The sequence below is a fragment of the Oreochromis niloticus genome, unplaced genomic scaffold (assembly GCF_001858045.2).
Source record: "Oreochromis niloticus isolate F11D_XX unplaced genomic scaffold, O_niloticus_UMD_NMBU tig00000734_pilon, whole genome shotgun sequence".
Taxonomy (NCBI): Eukaryota; Metazoa; Chordata; class Actinopteri; order Cichliformes; family Cichlidae; genus Oreochromis; species Oreochromis niloticus.
The window spans coordinates 372284-392985 of record NW_020327228.1 but is presented as its reverse complement, the minus strand read 5'-3'; the positions used below and the strand labels follow the sequence as shown (position 1 = coordinate 392985).

Here is a 20702-nt window from a genome sequence, read left to right as displayed (position 1 = left end):
GTTAAGTCAAATGTGTTTTGTTGTTCCCGGGCAACATTATGTGACAGATATGGTGTTATTTTAATGCCTCTATTCTGAGCGCACGTAAAAAAAAAAAATTTGCAAGTGCAAATGTTGCGTTTTGAGGAGAAAATTTAAGCATTTAAGCAAGCAAAAGTTCAATGCGAGCAAACAAAATTCACTTCTGCGTGCAAGAAATGTATTTCAGTGTCTGCGATTATCTATATATACACACACAGTAACAGCCCCTCTCACTCAGTTGTTGGCATTTGCTCAGATCTCTGCTCTGTGTGCTCACAGACATCTGCAGACCTGCTGTCAGTGTGTTGTTTGCTCTCACAACATCTCTGCTTCGCGCGCTCAACTCTCTGTACACCGTTATAAGTGTGCCACAAAACCAACCAATCACAGACTTGGATGCAAAAATTCTGATTGGCTGTTTTGGTCTCCAATCAGTTCGCTAGCTACTGTAGGCTAACCCAGGCAAATATCCCAGAATGCATTTCATCGAAAACTTGAACAAGGCAGTTTCAGAGTGACGCAGATTTAAAATATTACTCTTTCTGAATCGCAAAATAAACTTTTAAGATATTTTCAGGTGAGAATGGTGCTGTTTAAACTTCAAATATCTACTCGATTTATCAAGACATCACATATTTGCTCCAACGTTTTCCGAGATGCCTGTTCTACTTCAGGTAGGAGTTGCATACTTGTTGCCTCGGCTGAATTGGCTACACTTTGGTTGATTGGTGTTATCATGTTACAGAGATCACCTGCTGATTATTTCCCTGAAGCCTCCATCGCTGCTGGTAAGTGTTTATTTTGTGCCATATGTTTATTATTTTACTCGTTGGTAAACAAGTGTGTTTGTAGTTGAAGGAGTTGGCTATGGGTCACTTTGTTAATAAATTAAGCAATGTCCTTTGATTGGTGCGTAACTCATTCGTCACGATCTTAGTCTTTTATTGTCTTTTGCTGCAAATATGTATGATGCATTGCAGGAATTGTGGGCCTCAGTGGGCAGCCGATAGCCTTACAGCCTCTACTGCTTCTCCAGGCTACGTTTACAGAAGTGCTACTGCTTTGCCTTTCCTTTTGGATTTCTTTTTTGTTTCTTGCCTTTTGCCATCTTATTAGAAGGGGACATTTTCAAAAACAGTTGAGCCGTACATGCCAGATACGGGAGCCTGTTGTTGTGCATGTTAATTGATCAAATCATCTAATTAGAGCAGTCGGATGTGGCGATTTAGCGTGACACTGTGACGCCATCTGCTCTACATTAAAGGTTTATGTTTTGTTTGTATATTTGGTTTCTGAATGTTTTGGATTTGTAGACCTTTGTTTATGTTCTAGCTGCAGATCGCCAGCGTGTTTCTGCAGTTGGGCAGAGGGTATATTCAGGGTTTTGTTGGATACATTATAACTTTTGTTTCTTTTAGTCAGACGCAGAAGGCCAAAAGTGGAGGTGACTGGGGTCTAGCTGCACTATAGTGTCAGAGTGTGTGAAGGTGAGCTGCATGTATGCATTGGTGATTTTTTTGCTTTGTTTTGTTTTGTTTGACCTGTCCTCATCTGGCATCCCATTCACCCTGGTAAGACTGTGTCTGTCACGCTGGACTGAATCCACACAGCTGCACTCAGGGATCCAGGGTAGGAAACACAAACATGTCCAGGGAATTTATATAAAGAAGCGCGTATTAATACTACGCCAACAATCACAGGCGGCAAACTTGGACAAACTCAGGACATTCAATGTTCCAGCAATGAGCTCCTCTGAGCCACAACCTTAAATAGCGGGAAAATGGGAACCAATCAGCTCAGGTGTGTGGGCCAAAAGCGAGAGCCCAATGAGCTCCTCCCAGGCAGGCTGGACGCTGAACCATTTACATGTCACTCACACACTTCATTAAATCTCTGCAAACACATGTAATTGTGTGTGATTACAGAGACACACTGAAACATTTCACTTACAGTTTTGGTCAGTTTGTGATTTAATAAATATCACTGTGTGAATTCTGCTGATGATCACATTATGAATGAAATCAAATGACACTGGCAGTGTTAGCTATGTAGACTGCGAAGGCCGGGTCCTCCGAAGGATGTGGTCTTCATTTTTCTGACACAGCAGGGTGAGCAGCTAGCTTGTCTCAGTCACAGATAAAGAGCAGCTGTACCTGGGCCTCCTTGTTCTGATGGGTGTTTGTCCATAACTGACGTCTTCAGTTCTCACTGCTGAGTAGATCACAGCTGAATCAGTCTCTGTACAATAAAACACGTTAAAATAACTGCAGGTACAACTGCAACAGGACTGTGATATTATTATGCAGCTTTTCACAGTTTTTTCCATCCTAACACGTCTGCTGTGAAACTCAAGAGTGACCACAAAGAACTGGGTTTAGTTTCTGAGAAAAAGGCAGGTGGACGACCACAAAGCTGCATCTTCTTCCAGTGCACACTGACACTCTTCACCACAGAGCTCAAAGCAAACATGTTCTCACAGCATGAAGACGATTATTAACCAAACCAGAACACACTGCAGTGAGAAGCTCATCAGCTTCACACTAACTCCAGTCTAAAGGAAGCTGCTGTGGTTTTACCTGCAGAAACACTTTAAATTGTCTCTTTATGTTTCTCATGTTAACAAACTCCATCTCTTAACTTGTGATTGTACTAAAACCAGATATCAGACACGTCTCTGCTGTTTGTGACGTTCTAGCTGTGACAGCATTGCTGAGAGTTCATTGGGACAGATGTGGTCCAACAACAATGCAGACGAGCATCATTTGATTACAAATTTAATTAATTATTTATTAATTATTTTTTAATGAAATTTATTTAAGGAATTCATTTTGGCACTCAAGACCCTCCATATAAAAAATTATATTTTCTTTCATCTCATAAATTCTTGAAAATGTAGTTAACAGCTAACAGATCATCTGCAAAGGAATGAAGAGTTTCAGTCAGAAACAGGTTTCTCAGAGACTCTTTTTAACATCGGAGTGAAATGTCACTCAGCTGTTGTCATCAGAAATCACTCTGAAAATACTCAGAAAAAAATGGTTTGAGGTTTAATGCGGATTTGCTTTAAAAGGGATAGCTCAGTAGGTTGAGTGGTCGCCCCATGATCGCAAAGCTGGGGGTTCAGTTCCCCTGAATAGCCACCCTGAGGTACCCCTGAGCAAGGTACTGTCCCTACACGCTGCTTCCCGGGCGCCCAATGGCTGCCCACTGCTTCACTGAGTGAATGGGTTAAATGCAGAGAGAAATTTCCCCACGGGGATCATTAAAGTACACGTTCTTTCTTTCATTGCAAAACCAGCTCACAGTAATTCTTCAAAGCAGCCAGGTCATCAGACAATATCCTGCCTGAACAGGTGTCCTGTTTCCTGCCTGATGACTGATAACAGCACTGCCTCCATGAGGTCAAACTGGACCATTGCATGTGATAATTCAGCAAACTTCAATAGACCTCCACACACATTTAAGTTAGTTGAGACTTTAGAAACTGTAAAGTCTACTACTGATTTTATTATTATTTTGTATTGCTATTATTAATTTGTTATTTTTAGGCGTCAAAATCTTTTGTTTTTAACTTAATCAAAGTGAACCTGAACCTCATGAACCCAATTCAACTACAGGGAGCTACACTCACCTGCCAATTTATTAGGTACACGTTAAACTGCTTAAACTATGTGTGAGAGACTGATTAATTCTATAGTCACAGCTTTTAAAGCACAGTATAAGAGGATGTTAGACAATTAATAAAGATTTAATGACAAGAATCCAGCATGGATCATAGATTCCAAGATTTCATTCATTACTGTCAAAATTTATCAATATTATTAAACATTTATTCCACATTATCAAGTTTACATCTCTCTCACAGACACATTTCAATAAATCCAGAAATGTTTCAAACCTCAGTTTATGATTAAAAACAACAATAAATACTCAGTGTTAATAACAAACACACAGATATTAAATCTTTTCAATCTGTGATGACATCTGACATGATGATAAACTTTACATGATTTAGTTTCTCTGCTAATGACACAAATTTAAAAAATGAATAATTTAAACCAAAGTCAGAGCGACTGAGACTCATTCATGAAATAACAGAGGATGATATCAGGATCAGACTTATCCAGTAGTTTATTGTTCAAATACAGAGACACTTTTCACACTGACCTTTGGAGCTCAGACTCTGTGAACACTGAGTTTTCAGGCTTTTTTAATCCTGTGTGTGAGCAGCAGGAAAATACAATCAGAGCATAAACACACATACAAGGCCAAACATACAAAACAAGCAGCTACACATTTTAATCACCAATCACAACATTAAAAATGCTTGAATAAAGAAAAACACTCAACATGCTTAAAACTGTTATTAATGAACAAACTAAAAAACTCTGACTCTGAGTACATGATGTATTATTGCACATTATTTACTTTTCAATATAAATATAATAATAATAATAATAATAATAATAATAATAATAATAATAATAATAATAATGATAGCATAAAGGGCCTTGAAGCGACTGTTGTTGTGATTAAAAACTGAATTGAATTGAACCATTCAGTCGTCCCCGATCACTGGATCCTGAGTCAGACTTCACAGAAACTCAGATTTCCAGTTCCAGTGAAAAGTGTTCACACAAAGAGACCAGCAGCAGTCAGAGGTCACGAAAGGTCAACGAAACTCAGACAAGGAAATAACTGATCAGTGATTTGAAGTGAGCGAGTACCGAGGTAAACTTTTCTTAACTTGAGAACTATTGAAGTGACAACCAATCAGATTAAATCGTACTGCTGAGTGATGAATGTACCAGCAGTAAATACATTAGAGGGTTACCTAGGCAACCATCTGTCAGCTACAAATTGATGCATGAACGATGGGATCAGTTTATACTTGGATGTATTTTAGTGAAACAGCTGATTGAGGATTAGTGTTGTTGAAGTTTTGTGGTCCAAAGCTTAAACTCACATGATGAGGTCATATTTGATCTTATAAACAAAAACACTGATCCCAGGTCTGTGACACTGTTCATGGATACTGAGGGCAAACAAACCATAAAGCTCACAAAGATAAAGAGAAACTGAAATCACACATCAGATTAAGTTGTGAACATATTTCATAAATGTGTAATCTGAGCTCAAAATGATGTAACTACAGTCAGTGGAACAAAACCATCAAAGTGAAAAATGTTCAAGTGTTGATTTCATTTGTTTGAAGAGTTAAAAGTTATTTTTGCTGACAGCAGTTGTAGAGTTTTAAAGTGTTTTACTTTGAGATTTTCTAATTTTGAAAAACTGAACCTCAGAGCACAACAAAACCAGACTAATGTCTCAGTGAGCTGTGTCACACTCAAAGTCAGAGCTTTCTGTGTCAGAAAGAGGCTAAATCACCATGGTAACTGATGGTGAAACATCACCTGGTCAGGAGCAGGTCATGTTCAGAGTTTTGTTTTTAAATCAGCTGTTAGAGCCACGTTTTCACTGTGATGCAGATCCTCTGCTGGATGAAATGTTTTATATGTGCAGCTTGTTAAACTGTAACTTACTGAAACCACTGAATGAAGCTAAACTGCACATCACACTGTCACAATGTACCTGTATTCATTTAGTGGAGACATTAGTGAAGTTATCAATGAGTAATGTCTCTGATTGGACTGAGTGGCGCTCACAGGGATCATTTTGTGTAGAAGAAAAGTCACATGACACATGAAACGCTCCTTTTCATCTGAGCGTGCTCAGAGCCTGAAGCAGAGAGGCAGGGTAACAGAGGAAGCTGATAATCACCATGGTGATACCTGCTGTCTCTGACTGCAGTTTCAGGTTTAGTTGAGCCAGCTAACACAAAGAAAGTCTGACTGTGTTGGAGCTGATTTGTAGTCACAGCCCTCTGGATGTTCCAGTGAACTACAGAGCTGAAATGTAAAGACTTGTTTTAAAGATGAAAGTCGTCCACTGAGATGAGCTGTCAGCAGAAACAGAAGCAGCCATTAAAGATAAAAATGAAATAAACCTACAGCACTGTGGGCCTGCTGTCTGTGCTCAGTTCATCTGTTTCTGCAGGATTTTAAACACTGACAACACCCAGAACTCTGAACAGCAGCAGCAGACTCAAAGTTGGAAGAACTCTGAGACATTTCAGCCTGCTGCAGCTCAACAGGAGGCTGGCTTGTTTCCTCACTCTGCTGTTGTTTATATTTTCTGTAGATCAAAAATCCAACAACAGCAGCAACAAGAAGAACAGAAGAAACTATCAGACCAGCAATCAGTCCAACAGATCCATCCTCCTTCTTCTCTTTGTCTTCATCCTTCTCTTGTCCTCCTGTCTGACCTGCAGATGAGAAACAGGTGTGAGGTGTCAGCTGTCAGGTAGGTGATGAGTGAAGAACAGAACAGAATCCATTTCCTCTTCAAACTGCTGTCAGACATTATCTACTGCACTCTGATCACATCACTCAGATCAGCTGCTTTCTACAAAGTCTCATCAACAACATCTTTAGAAACAAACATCAACAACCAGGAAGCAGCTTCACCTCTGATCACACACACACTCAACTCTACTCACTCACCTGGAGGAACAACATGAAGGTAGGTGCTGTTGATGAGCTTTAAACCTTCTTTCTGGACGACACCACACTCGTATGTTCCAGTGTCATTAATCGTCACATTCATCAGAATCAAAGACACGTCTCCATCCTTCATCTGTCTGTCCTGCAGATCCACCCGGTTCTTAAAAGATTGATGCTGGTCGTCTGGTTCAAATCGTCCATCCCGGTACAAAAGCACATATTCATCTCTCAGGTCAGCTCTGCTCCACTCTACAGCTCTAATGTTGTTGTTTGGAGCTCGACATGTCAGAGTGACGTCCTGTCCAGACTCAGCTGTGATGTTTTTCTGGTCTGAAAGAGGAAACAACACAGAGCAGAGAGGTTAAAGGTCAAAGTACAACTGTTTACTTCTACAGCAGCCAATCAGAAACACACAATAAAAGATTGTCTTCTGTTATTAGATGATGATCTTTGATTGTGTCTCTTCTTGTGTCAGCTGCTCCCTTCAGGCGTCACCACAGCGAGTCTTCTCCTCCTCCTCACCTGATCCCGAGCATCTTCATCAGGGCTGATTTGTGACAGAAGGACAGCAGCAAGAGTGAAAGGGAAGCTTTAAAGATGGCAGTGAGCTGCTGTGATGTTTGCTTTGGAGACTCTGACACAAAGACAGGAGGCCGAGCTGAACATGTTCAGATTTTCATTGAGAGCAGAAAGGACGAGATTATGAACGAGTTGATCAGAGGGAAGCTCAGGCTGAGAGGTTTGGAGACAAAGTTCATGAGAAAGACTGAGATGGATGAAAAACATCATCTGAAACCATTTTGTGAACAAATAAAAACAAATCTTTAGTTTTAGAATCTGTTAGTTTGATCAAATGTTGTTGATGGACGAGTTCATTGAGACTCTGGATGTCTGTCAGACTGAGTCTCTGCTTTTATTGGAACAGCTGTACTGATGCTCCTAAATCTGGCCTCTGACACAAACCTCCAAACAGTAAGAATGAAAAAAGAATAAAACCATTAAAAACTCTTCAAGCAATAAATAATCAAACCTGAAAAAGAAGAAAATCATCTGGAAACTAAACTGAACTAAACACAAAAAGTCCAAATGGAATAAAAACTAATGAGAAAATCCAAAACTACAATAACTCTGTTGCACAAACAACAACATGTGCTGATAATAAGTGAACATAATGTGTGAGAGAAAGCAGCCTCTCATTATAAGACACTGTGAGTCTCTGCATGCTGCCTTTATGGAGCTACAGCTGTTTGTATACACTGAACAAAAAGCTTTGTAGCTGTATACTGACTCCTGACACTACAACACATCACACTGACACACACATTACACTTCTTTGTGTCTGTGCTGCAAACTGCACCAACACACACAGACTCCACCCAGCTTTGTGTCGATCGCAACACTGAATGAATCAGAAACTAATTCTTAGAGAAATATTATCAGCATGTAAACCAGACTGAGACTCTTTATCTCAGAAATAAACTCAGTTTAGTTTCTAACAGTTAAATCTGACCTGCAGAGACGAACAGGACAAACATCAGCGTGGAGCAGAGTGACGCAGTTACAGCAGACATGTCCGTGTTCTCTGTTTCTGCTGATCTGACTCTTAGTTTGTTCTAAATGTCTGAGTCTGTTGGTGTTTTCACTCAATAACTGAACCTGAGGTTAAACCTGAACACATCAGATTACATTTAAGGTTTAAATAAAGTTAAAGCTGCTGGTTCAAACTCTTCCGTGTCTTTGAGGACGTGGCGTTAGAGTGACGTTTGGTAGGTTGGACTGAGGATGCGCAGAAATAAGTGCGTCACAACAAACGAGGCGAAGTGGAAAAGTTTTAGTGTTCAGTTGTTGAACGATCTCCACAGAACATTTAAGTTTTAAATAAAGATCAAAATTACTTTTTCTGCCACTTGTTGATCTCGAAATGTTTGACTCGTTAGGAAGTTAGAGGATCGTAAAGTGGGCCATAATAAAACAGGTGAAAGAATTATTTACAAAGTATATGAAATCTAAAGCAGGTCTGAGTGTTTAACAGGTTCAGTTCTTGAATGATCTTAAATTTAGTCTCACTTGTTTTAGAAACAGTTTTTTTATTCAAACATTTTTGTGGGTGGACTGTAACCATGACAACTGAATCCTTTTACCTAAAAGACTGAAAATGATTTTAGAAGAAAGCAGCAAACACTTACTGTTGTTCTTAAGAGATCTGTTAAATCCTCAAACAGTCGTCTGATCATCAGGATGGAACAAAAATCCACATAAAGATAAAAACTGTGAGGTTGGTGTAATCCATCTCTGTAGGTCAAAAGAAACTACTTAATGTTCCTTAAGTACACAAGCATTTTTTTAAAAAAGTAAACCTTTAAAAGAAATTTAACAAATTCATCTTTGTCCTCAGCGCAACAAAGCTGCTCCAACTGACTCTTGTTTCACTTTGACTGTTTTTACAGACGCATCTTAAATATGTGCATCTAACAAAACCATTTAACCAACAAGACCACATTTGCAACGTCACAGATGAATTACAGTAACAGGAAGTGACCTCGTTTCAAAGAAAACAGGTCAATGTGTAGAGACAACCTTCCACTCTGTCTGTCAGTGAATTGAGATAAACTTGAATAAAAGTCAAAAGTCATGACCTCCTGCACAGCTGTTCTGGAGAACTTCGATTGTCTTTAAGTTGTGTTGGAGCCACAGAGAGAAAATCTTTGTTCTTTATGGAGAACCAGTGAGACTGGACTTTCCTATAAAACATCAAGTGTAGTATTGATGGGAAGTCGGGCTCTTTTTAGAGAGCCGGCTCTTTAGGTTGTTTTGTTGCTTGAATTAATTTATCAACAACAATATAAAATTATGCACAAAAGGAATTACTAATGTAAAAAAAAAAAAAAAAAGTGGTTTTATTTATATATTTATATATAAATATGTATGCTTGCCCCTAGAGACAAAGCACGTACAAACTTCAAAACGCATTGCTATTGTTAACTGACCTTCCAAAACAGAGCTACCTAGATCATTTACATTATACAATTGAAGGCATATATGTGTATATAAATAACAAAAATAACACAGAAAATTTTTGAGAAGGTGTGTGGATGAGAGCGGAACAGGAATGCCTGCATCGCATGCCAGTTAAGTGCTGAAACTGCAGTTGTGCTGAAAAAGCAGAATCTTGTCTCACCAGCCATTGTTGTGCGTCCTTGGGGAGGGGTCCAACGTCACAGTGGTGCTGAAACCCAGGCACGATTTTCCTGGATTGTGAAGTAACACAAGTAAACACTTGAGCCCCACTGGGGGGAAACTCTGTAAAGTTGTACCTGTTGTTGTCCTGGATGAACCTGTGGACACTCTGGGCGGTTTGGGCGTCAATGCGTTCGGCTGCCTGCAGCACACGGAGCAGCTGAGATATGGAGATGATGGGATGGAGCTTGATTCCCTTTGAAGCCAACATCTCCACACCACCTTGCTCTCTGTCCATTAGGACCACTGCATCCGTCACCTTGAATAAAAACATGTCAGAGGTCATTCTAGTGTGCTGCTGCTCTTGCTGACATCAGTGCAGCGTAACCATCGTATTATTAGCTTTGCTGTAAGGTTAGATTCTGGACCTTCAGCCCCTCTTTGCAGAGCACTTCAGCCGTCTCCAGGATGCTGGTGCCGCTGGTCACCGTGTCCTCAATGATCAGGCACGTGTCCCCCTGACGGAAAGACCCCTCCACCAGCCGTTTGGTTCCTGAAGCAGGGTTACAGAAGGCAAATTACAAGTCCATACTGAAGGACAAACTTCCACTTATTCTCAAACTGGGAAATATTAAACAATAATATCACACGCAAGATGGAGGACCCACTTTCCTGTTTGCATTTTGTTTTTATAGGTTAGATTTACACAGGTTCTGTACCAGAGACACAGTTTACTATCTGACTGCACTGGATACCTGTGGGTACAGCCTGAAGCATCAGGCTTTTCAAACATGTGGACTATAAGTCTGTTAGTCTTTTGAACATCCGATCAGTTGAGGGCGGCTCACCATAGTCTTTGGCCTCCTTCCGCCTGATGACCATGGGCAGTTCATGTCGTGAGCAGATCACTGTGGCCAAAGGCAAGGCTGTGTAAGGAGCCCCACACACAGAGTGGAACTGCAGCCCCTCTTCTTGCACTCGCTCGTAGATGAGACTCACAACCTGGAAGGAAAAATAAGATAAAGGAGAGAAGAGAAAAATGAGCACAGTTTAGAGTGATGTGCTGCTGATGATGAACTTTTAATAAAATGTTCATTAAAAAGCTGATACATTTAAATGATCAGCTGTTTAAGGCTGAATGGTTTGAACTGCTCATCCTTATCTTGTCCTGAGTGACCTGAAGAGGAGCCGTGCTGCTGCAGAAAGCTGCTGATTCATATAAAGATTATTGAGGCTTGAGTGAGTGATTAGCTGCTGACAGGTCCAGCTTGTTTTAACTGCCTTACGATATATTCTAGTCCCTCATTTCACGGACAATTGTGTTTCTTATTACTGTAAAACACACCGCGTGCGTATTAATATTACACAGGAGCTGACGAGTGCCTACACAGACACGTTTGCCTTCAGAAAGTGAAAGTCAGTATGTTGTGCAGTCGTGAAGGCAGCACGTGGTTACCTGGTTCGTGAGCGCGGGGTGGGACACGAGCGCCCTCAGGTCGATATAAATGGGAGCCAGCAGGCCTCTTCAGCTTGTATTCTCCGAACTTCACTCCGTTCACGTCGTGGAGCTTCAGGATTAAACTGTGAAGCGCCGTCCATGCTCTCCGTATTCACGAGCTTTGCTCTAAGCTTTCGCGCCACCTGGAACCCTTCCGCCAAATGTTTCAGAATAAAAGCGTCAATGTATGTTTTAAGAGCATTTAAGAGTTTTTAAGAGTTTACAGATAAAATGTCGTGTAGATCAGTAAGGAAATGTGAAAAACTCGGTAGAAAGAATCGTTGTTTGTGAAAGTTAAACCATAAAGACTGGAATAAATAACGTTGCCGCAGGCTGATGCCCCGCCTCTCAGCTCTTTAGGCTCCAGCACCGGAACTTCTTCTTCTTCTTCTTCTTCTTCAGTCAAGTTTAACGGCAGCTTGCATCCAAAACTGTTGCATTACTGCCATCTCCTGGCTGTTAATCGTCCGTCACTCCTGAATCCTTAGATCCTCTTGATGAGACCAGTATTTCTCAAAAAACGAAAAACCACCACTTTCCCTTCACCATGACTTAACTTATTAACCACTTGTTCAAACGTAAGTTCCCTTCCACCACTCATTTCACCCCACATCACCCTCCTGTGACTTGCATACTTCCTACAACCAAGGAGTACATGCTCTACCGTCTCCATATCAGTGCACCCATCACACAACCCAGTCGGATGTTTACCTATCCTAAAAAGAGCACCATTTAAAAAGCAGTGGCCCGTTCGTATTCTACTGATAACAACCTCCTCTTGTCTCTTTAATCCGCTGCTCCTCTTAGCTTCTATTGTGTTTTGCACCCTATATAAATGTCTCCCTTTTGTTTCATTATCCATGCCATTTGCCAGAAGTTCTTACTTTCTGTCCAAACTACACTTTTCCCTTCAGATTTTGACAATGGTAACTGTACATCTATGTCGACTCTTTTAACAGCTGCTTTGGCCAACCTATCTGCGCTTTCATTACCCAAAATACCCACATGAGCCGGAGTCCACATTATTACCACGTTTATTTTGGTCAGACAATCTATGATGAGCAAAAAGAATGTCATACAGAATTTGCTGATGGGTAGTTGTGTGTCCTTGTTGAATACTTAATAATGCGGACAATGAATCACTGCATATCAGTACTTTGGAGACTTTGCTGTCTTCCACCCATTCTAGAGCCAGCAGTATGGCATACAATTCAACTGCATATACACCCAGACGAGTTGATGTTCTTTTTGCAATCTTGATATTTAACTCTGGAATTACCACTGCCACACTAGTTGCTTCAGTCTTAGGATCTTTTGACTCATCTGTATACACCTGTAAAAAGTCACTGTATTTGCTGTCTAATCTGTTATAGAATTTCTGACAAATATCCGTGGTCACTTTCCTCTTTTTAGTGTCCGTTAATGATCTGTCTACGTCAATACACTTCAATGTCCATATGGGTCGTAAAGGCCACAACACTGTCTGATTGAAGTCTTTGTCATACACTTTAAAAGTTCTTGCTCTATCATCCCCAACCCACCCAAAACTATTTTTAAAAACCTTTCCTCTTTCCCAACAAGTCCCTAACACTTTCTTAACAGGATGGTTTTCGTCATGACCTTTCAAATTTATCCAATAATTAACCAACAGCTGTTGCCTTCTAATATACAGCGGCATTTCTCCCGATTCCACTTGTAGAGCACATATTGGTGTTGTTTTTACTGCCCCCAAGCAAAGTCTCAGTGCTCGAGCTTGAATTACATCCAGCTTCTTCAAGGAAGTCTTAGCCGCTGATCCATATACCACACACCCAAAATCCAATCTTGATCGAATCATCGTGAGATAAATACTCTTAAGTGCAGCAAAATTAGCACCCCATGTCAGTCCCACTAAACACCTCAAAATATTAAGAACCTTTTTACTTTTCCCCACAACGTGCTCTATGTGATGTTTCCAAGTTAATCTCTTGTCAAAAACCACACCCAAAAAACGAAAACAATCCACCCTTTCTAACTCTTTCCCATACAAGTATAAGTGTTTATTTCCCCCAATTTTCTTATTTGTAAAAAACATTACTTTAGTTTTCTCAACAGAAAATTTAAAACCCCATTCTACACCCCACTGTTCTACTTTACCTATCCCCTCTTGAAGTCTCCGGACGAGATGGTCAACATTCTTCCCCCTCACCCATAATGCTCCATCGTCAGCAAAAAGTGATTTACCATAACTACCAGACACATCTTTAAAAATATCATTGATCATAAGTGAGAAAACCGTTGGACTAACTACACTTCCCTGAGGAGTTCCATTTTCTATCACACACGGCTCAGAAACATGCGACCCTATTTTAACTTGAATTGTTCTGTCACATAAAAAGTCTAACACCCAATTAAACATACTTCCTCCGACCCCTGCTTCATGTAGCTTAATCAGTAGACTGTCTCTCCAAAGCATATCATATGCCTTTTCTACATCAAAGAAGACAGCAACCACCACCTCTGTATTAACTTGCGCCTTCCTGATATCATCTTCCAGACATAAGACAGGATCCATCGTCCCTCTTCCTCTACGAAAACCACTCTGATAGGGGGCTAAGACATTTCTTGACTCTAAAAAGTGAACCAATCTCTCATTCACCATCCGTTCCATTAGTTTACACATATTGGAAGTCAGAGCAATGGGCCTATAATTTCCAGGATCGCTATGGTCGTTCCCTGGTTTCTTTATCGGTACAATCAGCGCTTCTTTCCACCGACGTGGGAGACGCCCTACTGTCCATACCTTATTAAACAACATAAGCAATTTATTTAATGCTTCATCACTTAGATGTTTCAGCATAACATAACATATCTCATCCTTCCCTGGAGCACTGTTCCTAGTTCTGCCCAGAGCTCTTTTCAGTTCTCCAATAGAAAAGGGACAACCCATTACACCTGCAGTACTTTCCTTCCTCCCTAAAACGTCAAGATGTCTTTCTTTAGTTCTCTCTCTTCCTCGTTTACTTTCCTCTGATAAATTTCTCCCACTATGTACATCAACAAAAGCACTTGCCAACAAATCAACTGTTTCCCCATCAGTAACAGCTACTCGATTATTCTTTTCAAGAATTGGATAACTCCAGTCTCTTCTGTCTCCCCCCATTTTCCTGATCATCCCCCACACTTCCCCTATTTGAGTATTACTACCAAGTGTACTACAGAAATCTCTCCAGTACGTTCTCTTAGTTCTTCTTATTGTACTTCTGACTCTTGCTTGTGCTTTTTTGTAGTCAATTAAGTGTTGAAAATTATGAGACCGTTTGACCAACTTAAATGCTCTATTTCGTTCTCTAACTACTAACTGACATTCATCAGTCCACCATGGGACTGCTCTCCTTCTAACTCTCCCTGTTGTCTTTGGAATAGCCTCCTCAGCAGCGCTCAGAATACATTGACTGATTTTGTGAGTCATATCGTCGACACTCAAATGATTTTGAACTCGTAAAAGCTTCCTCTCACAAGCCCTACTAAACTTCCCCCAATTCGCCTTCCCAAACACCCACTTCCCCCCTAACGTTTCAGGTACCTGCATGTGACCAAACCTTATTTTACTCACAACCAGATAATGATCACTTCCAAACGACTTATTGTTTACTCGCCATTCACATGATGGCGCCAAAGAACTAGAAGCAAAAGTCAAGTCTAATACGGATTCCTTACCAGAGCTAACATCAATTCGTGTCTTCCTCCCATCATTCAAACATACAAGATTTTTACTGTCCAGAAATTCCTCTAACACTCCCCCATTGTAGTCTGTTTTGTCACTCCCCCATAACAAATGGTGCGCATTAAAATCCCCACACCATATAATATTTCCTTTCACATCCAGTTCCTCCAGCTTATTTAACTAACTTTTTACAAGGATTATAAAAATTAACAACCATAATCACCTTCCCTCCCATCCAAACCTGTATCACGACATACTCCAAATCCCCTTCCCTGTCACCTATCTTGTACGGAATACCTTCCTTAATCAACGTAAGACACCCACCACCAGTCCCTTCTTCCCTATCATACCTAACAGCAATATACCCATACACTCTAAAATCCAAAAAAGGCTTCAACCATGTTTCCTGAATATAAATTAGGTCAGGTTTTTCTGTCTGTTCGTATATAAACTGTTTAAAATCTTGACCATTTGACAAGAGACTCCTGGCATTCCACTGTAAGATTAATATGGTTATAAGAACTAACCACCACATTATCCCTCTTGACTTGCCTGACTAATTAGTTCACCTCTTACATCCTCCCACCTGATATTCTTCATGTCTAAACTATGACATGCTGCCTTCACAATAATCTGGATCCTCTCTGTCTTGGACTTCACATCTGAAGTTGCATTTATTACCCCCGCAACGAATGTCACCATCTTCTTCTTCTCTTCTTCTATTTTCCTTTCAACCATTGCCATAACCTTCTCCATTACTTGTTTCTCCTCTACCCTGCGTTTCCCAATCTGTCTCTCTTGCTCCACCATTTTACATGCCTCTGCATATGTCACTCTCTGCAGTACCCTGGTTTTTTGAACGACTGTCTGCTGCCTCAACACTTCACACCCCCAAAAAGCAACACTGTGCTCCCCTCCACAATTACAGCATTTAGGTTTTACTCCCACACCACACTTCCCATATTCATGATCACCAGAACATCGAGCACATCTCCTCTTCCCTTTACACACTTTGGCAATATGTCCAAATTCTTGGCAATTGAAACACCTCATTGGTTTAGGCACAAACTCGCTCACACTGAATCTTATTAATCCAAAGAAGACCTCTTTTGGTACCTCTTTCATGTCAAATTCCACCACCACAGTTTCTGTTTCTACTTTCTCCGGCCCTCTCGTCATTCTCCTTGCTCCTTTAACTTCCCCATTTCTCAGTTTCAAATTCTCCATCAGGTCTTTCATATTTACATTCAACAGCACACCCACAATAACTCCTTTTTTCCACTAGTGCTCCTTTCCCCTACTCTCGCAGTAGCCTTCACTTTGACTTTGCACACCCCCACAAGTTTCCTTGCTCTTTCCACCTGCACTTCTGTGTTACAACCCACCAGTAAATTTCCATCTCTGAGGATCTTAGCATACTTGATTTCCCCAACTTGTGCCTTAAGTGCTCTTGTCAGCTTAAGTGGATCTATTTTCTTCACACCCTCTTCCTCAAACCTGACAATGACATTCATACTCGGATTTGTTCCTTCTTCATTACCTTCACTGTCAGTCCCTTCCGTACTACCCTCACTTCTCTTTTTCCTCTTCCTTTCACTAGCTCTGCGCCTCTTCCCCCCCTTTCCCACTTTTTCCCACTCATTCTCGTCACCCTGACCGCCAATCCCTTCCTCTTCACTACCATCCATACTATTCCACTCACTCCTCCCGCTCTCCATCGGGTGCCAACCCTGGTCTATGAGAAGAAGTCTGCAGGAGACCGTTACTGGACCTGTACAGGCCTTCGGCCGACTCTCCTACTTACCTCACTCACACACCAAACCACCAAAAGACAAATCACAAACCACGCCAGTTAACTCAGTGAGACTCCTAACACGTACGTTCCCTCCACCGGAACTTCAGTTGGAGTTCCGAAATAAAAGCAGGTACCTCTCACACAATTATACCTATGTATTCAAAAAATAACTTCAAATCGATTTTTTACTCATGATGTAAAGATATTTTATGTTATATTTTTTGGCTTTAAGAGTTTTGGTCATAAAAGGGCTTCTTGCAACCCCATGTTTCCTTCATTTAGGCTTTTTAAACTAGTCTTTGACATGGTCAAAGGAGTTTGGAAAGAAAAGCGTCTGGACTTCTTTAAGTTGCTTGAAGACGTTTCACCTCTCACCCGAGAAGCTTCTTCAGTTCTAAGGTCAAATGGCCAAGAGTCCCAGATATAACCCAGTGGGAGTTTCCCCCCAAAGGGGGACAAAGGACCCCCTGGTGATCCTCTAATCACATGAGCCAAGGTGTGTTGTCCCTCCTTTGACTACGATGACCTGGATGACTGAGAACCTTCACAGACTAGTCTTTGACAAGTTTAGGTTAGTTAACTAACCAAAACGATGGCATTTGCTGACTGATCTAAATTAAGGGAAATAAAATCATATATGGGAAATTTCTAATGTTTTTTTAACGCTGTACATATGTTTATGTCATAGGTTTTTGGGTAATATGCTTAAAAAGACACTTATGCCTCTGTCATTGAAATTACTGTGGCAGATGGCCGCCCTTCTCGGAGCCTGTGTCATGCGGCGGCTCTGTGAAGGCGAGAGAGGACCCAAATGCACGGCTCAAGACACGCGGGGATAACTCAAAAGGCAGGTCTTTATTAATGGGAACATAAGTCATACAAGACTATACTGGGAGAAACTAGAGCTGAGGCACTGGGAAAACACTGGGAAGACAGGAGGGAAAGCACACAACCTAGAGGGATGACGCAACACGGAACAAAGGGATACTCTGACATAAATACACAGAAGGTAACGAGGGAAGTGGGAACACAGCTGAGGGCAATCACTCATGACAGAGCGGGGAGGACACGAAACTGAAAATACTGACACCAAGATGTGGACCTTAAACACAACACAGTACACAGAGCTGAGCACAGAGAGAGGCAGAGAACAAGGATGAATACATGAGGGGATGAGGAGAACACAGAACACAAAGGACGGGAACACGGTACCAGAACAAACACCACAATAAAAGCGTGGACACAGGGGGAATCCAAATAATCCAATGAACATAGGGAACAAAATACAAAACCACAGGAAAACTAAGAACGCTGGGTCAAAATGACCCAGGACCATGACAGCCTGGTTCTGTCTGAGGTTTCATCCTGGTAAAAGGGTGTTTTTCCTTCCCCAATTTTATCACTTTTTGGGGAAGTCCACCTTTAGTGCTTTGTCTGACTGCTTCCCTGTGCATTACCATGGCAACACAGTGCCCTGTTTGTGGAATTTTTAGTAATGTGTGCATCGTCTTGATGCATTCTCAATCATCCAGGAAAGTAAATCTCCAAAAGTTGAATCTGTTCATCTGGACGTAGCGTTTTGTGGGAGAAACGTTTCGTCACTCATTCAAGTGACTTCTTCAGTCTCAGCTGACTGCAGGTTTCCCCAAACCTTATAAACAGTACATTTGCATAATGACAGTCATTATGCAAATGCTTCAATGCGGCGTGGCATGGAGGCAATCAGCCTGTGGCACTGCTGAGGTGTTATGGAGGCCCAGGATGCTTCGATAGCGGCCTTAAGCTCATCCAGAGTGTTGGGTCTTGCGTCTCTCAACTTTCTCTTCACAATATCCCACAGATTCTCTATGGGGTTCAGGTCAGGAGAGTTGGCAGGCCAATTGAGCACAGTAATACCATGGTCAGTAAACCATTTACCAGTGGTTTTGGCACTGTGAGCAGGTGCCAGGTCATGCTGAAAAATGAAATCTTCATCTCCATAAAGCTTTTCAGCAGATGGAAGCATGAAGTGCTCCAAAATCTCCTGATAGCTAGCTGCATTGACCCTGCCCTTGATAAAACACAGTGGACCAACACCAGCAGCTGACATGGCACCCCAGACCATCACTGACTGTGGGTACTTGACACTGGACTTCAGGGATTTTGGCATTTCCCTCTCCCCAGTCTTCCTCCAGACTCTGGCACCTTGATTTCCGAATGACATGCAAAAGTTGCTTTCATCCGAAAAAAGTACTTTGGACCACTGAGCAACAGTCCAGTGCTGCTTCTCTGTAGCCCAGGTCAGACGCTTCTGCCGCTGTTTCTGGTTCAAAAGTGGCTTGACCTGGGGAATGCGGCACCTGTAGCCCATTTCCTGCACACGCCTGTACACGGTGGCTCTGGATGTTTCTACTCCAGACTCAGTCCACTGCTTCCACAGGTCCCCCAAGGTCTGGAATCGTTCACAAGCGTCCTGATATGCTAATTTTTTGAGATGGGAATTTTAGGTTTTCATGAGCTGTATGTCAAAATCATCAATATTAAAACAATGAAAGGCTTGAACTACTTCAGTTGTGTGTAATGAATCTAAAATATATGAAAGTCTAATGTTTATCAGTACATTACAGCAAATAATGAACTTTATCGCAATATGCAATTTTTTTGAGAAGGACCTGTATGTACACTGCCTAAAACTGGGGCAGAAGTCAGTTTGTCTATAATCGCTTATAATTCCTAACGAGTCTATAATCGCCTCAAACGCCTTCTGACAACTCTCTATCCATCTCTCCCCGAAAGGAGCTTTTGGCTAAAAGTTCTGGATGTCGTTGGACTTAGAGCTATTGCTTTTCCGCAGTGGGGGGTATCCGGCAGTTAGGTTGGTAAGGGGTTTTACGATCTTAGAAAAGTCCTTAATAAACCGCCCATAATACCCTGCAAACCCTAAGAAGGAGCAGAGTTCTTTCAAGTTCTTGGGACTTGGCCATGTTTTTAACGCTGCTACTTTTTCAGGGTCTGTTTCTACACCTTTTTGGGAGACAATGTGCCCTAAGTACCGAACTGATGTCTGAAAAAACATACATTTTTCAGGCGATAGCTTCAGACTGTATTCTTTGAGACAATTAAGCACGTGGAGAAGGCGGGTCTCGTATTGTTCGAGGGTTTCGGAGTAAACTATAAGGTTGTCTAGATAGACCAGGACTTCCTTAAGGTTGATGAAAAAGTGTGAGATTGGGTGAATAAAGCATTGTTGTACAACAAATGTATACATGTTGTATACAGTGCTTTGAGTACTCCGGGAGAGTAGAAAAGTGCTATATAAGGATCAATCCATTTGCCATATGCACAAATGCCATCAGGTGCGGAGGGCCACCAGTGCAGCCCTTCTTTGTTACGCCCTATGAAGGAACGTAACAAAGCACTCGATTTATTTTTGAAGTTTATATTATTTAATTGTAGTTCTACATTTAATCATCCACAGAGTGCAGTGTTCATATTGTCATTTCAACTGTATATTCATTACCAAATTGTGACACCTTGACCGTTTTTTTTTCCTGCTGGACTGATGCTGTGTGTTTGTGGTCTGTGGTTAAGTTTCAGTTTTCAGTTTTCAGTTTTATTTGTCATATGCAAGTTAGCACAGGGTCAACATCGCAATGAAATGTTGACCCTGTGAAACTGAGTGAAACTGATCATTCAACACATGGATGGCCCGAGGATAAAAACTCCTCTTGAGTCTATCTGTCCTTACCTCCTTACCTTCCTTGGTTCAGAACCTTCTGTCTGATTGCTGAAGATGGAATAGTTTGTTGCCAGGGTGGGACAGGTCTTTCAATATCTGAGCTGCTCTAGTCCAGCATCTCCCGGTGTAAATGTCCCGTAGGGACGGGAGAGCAGTCCTGCAGCAGTGTTCTGCTGTACAGATCACTCTCTGAAGAGCTTTTTTTTAATCTTTGACACAGCTGG

General features: G+C 41.3%; 2 protein-coding genes and 1 long non-coding RNA gene across 3 annotated transcripts; 1 reads left to right on the top strand and 2 right to left on the bottom strand.

The window, feature by feature from the left end:
* The first annotated feature begins 278 nt into the window (after window positions 1-278).
* LOC102076693 (uncharacterized) lies at window positions 279-6334 on the top strand. The gene is made up of 4 exons (XR_268213.4): window positions 279-695; window positions 767-809; window positions 1440-1508; window positions 6223-6334. It is a non-coding gene; the product is annotated as an uncharacterized LOC102076693 (long non-coding RNA).
* Window positions 4724-8449, bottom strand: LOC109199189 (uncharacterized). The gene is made up of 3 exons (XM_019354525.2): window positions 8095-8449; window positions 6585-6914; window positions 4724-6346 (listed from the first exon to the last, which is right to left on the bottom strand). Exons 1-3 carry the CDS (start codon window positions 8153-8155, stop codon window positions 6063-6065), a joined length of 675 nt encoding a protein of 224 aa, XP_019210070.1. The 5' UTR covers window positions 8156-8449; the 3' UTR covers window positions 4724-6062.
* Window positions 6953-15775, bottom strand: LOC102076953 (uridine 5'-monophosphate synthase). Its single transcript, XM_025904289.1, is given in 8 exon segments — window positions 6953-7547; window positions 8771-8876; window positions 9763-10080; window positions 10190-10314; window positions 10610-10763; window positions 11218-11284; window positions 11286-11363; window positions 15552-15775. Coding segments are annotated over 7 exon segments (1044 nt in total). The 3' UTR covers window positions 6953-7547; window positions 8771-8798.
* Between the last annotated feature and the right edge of the window lie 4927 nt (window positions 15776-20702).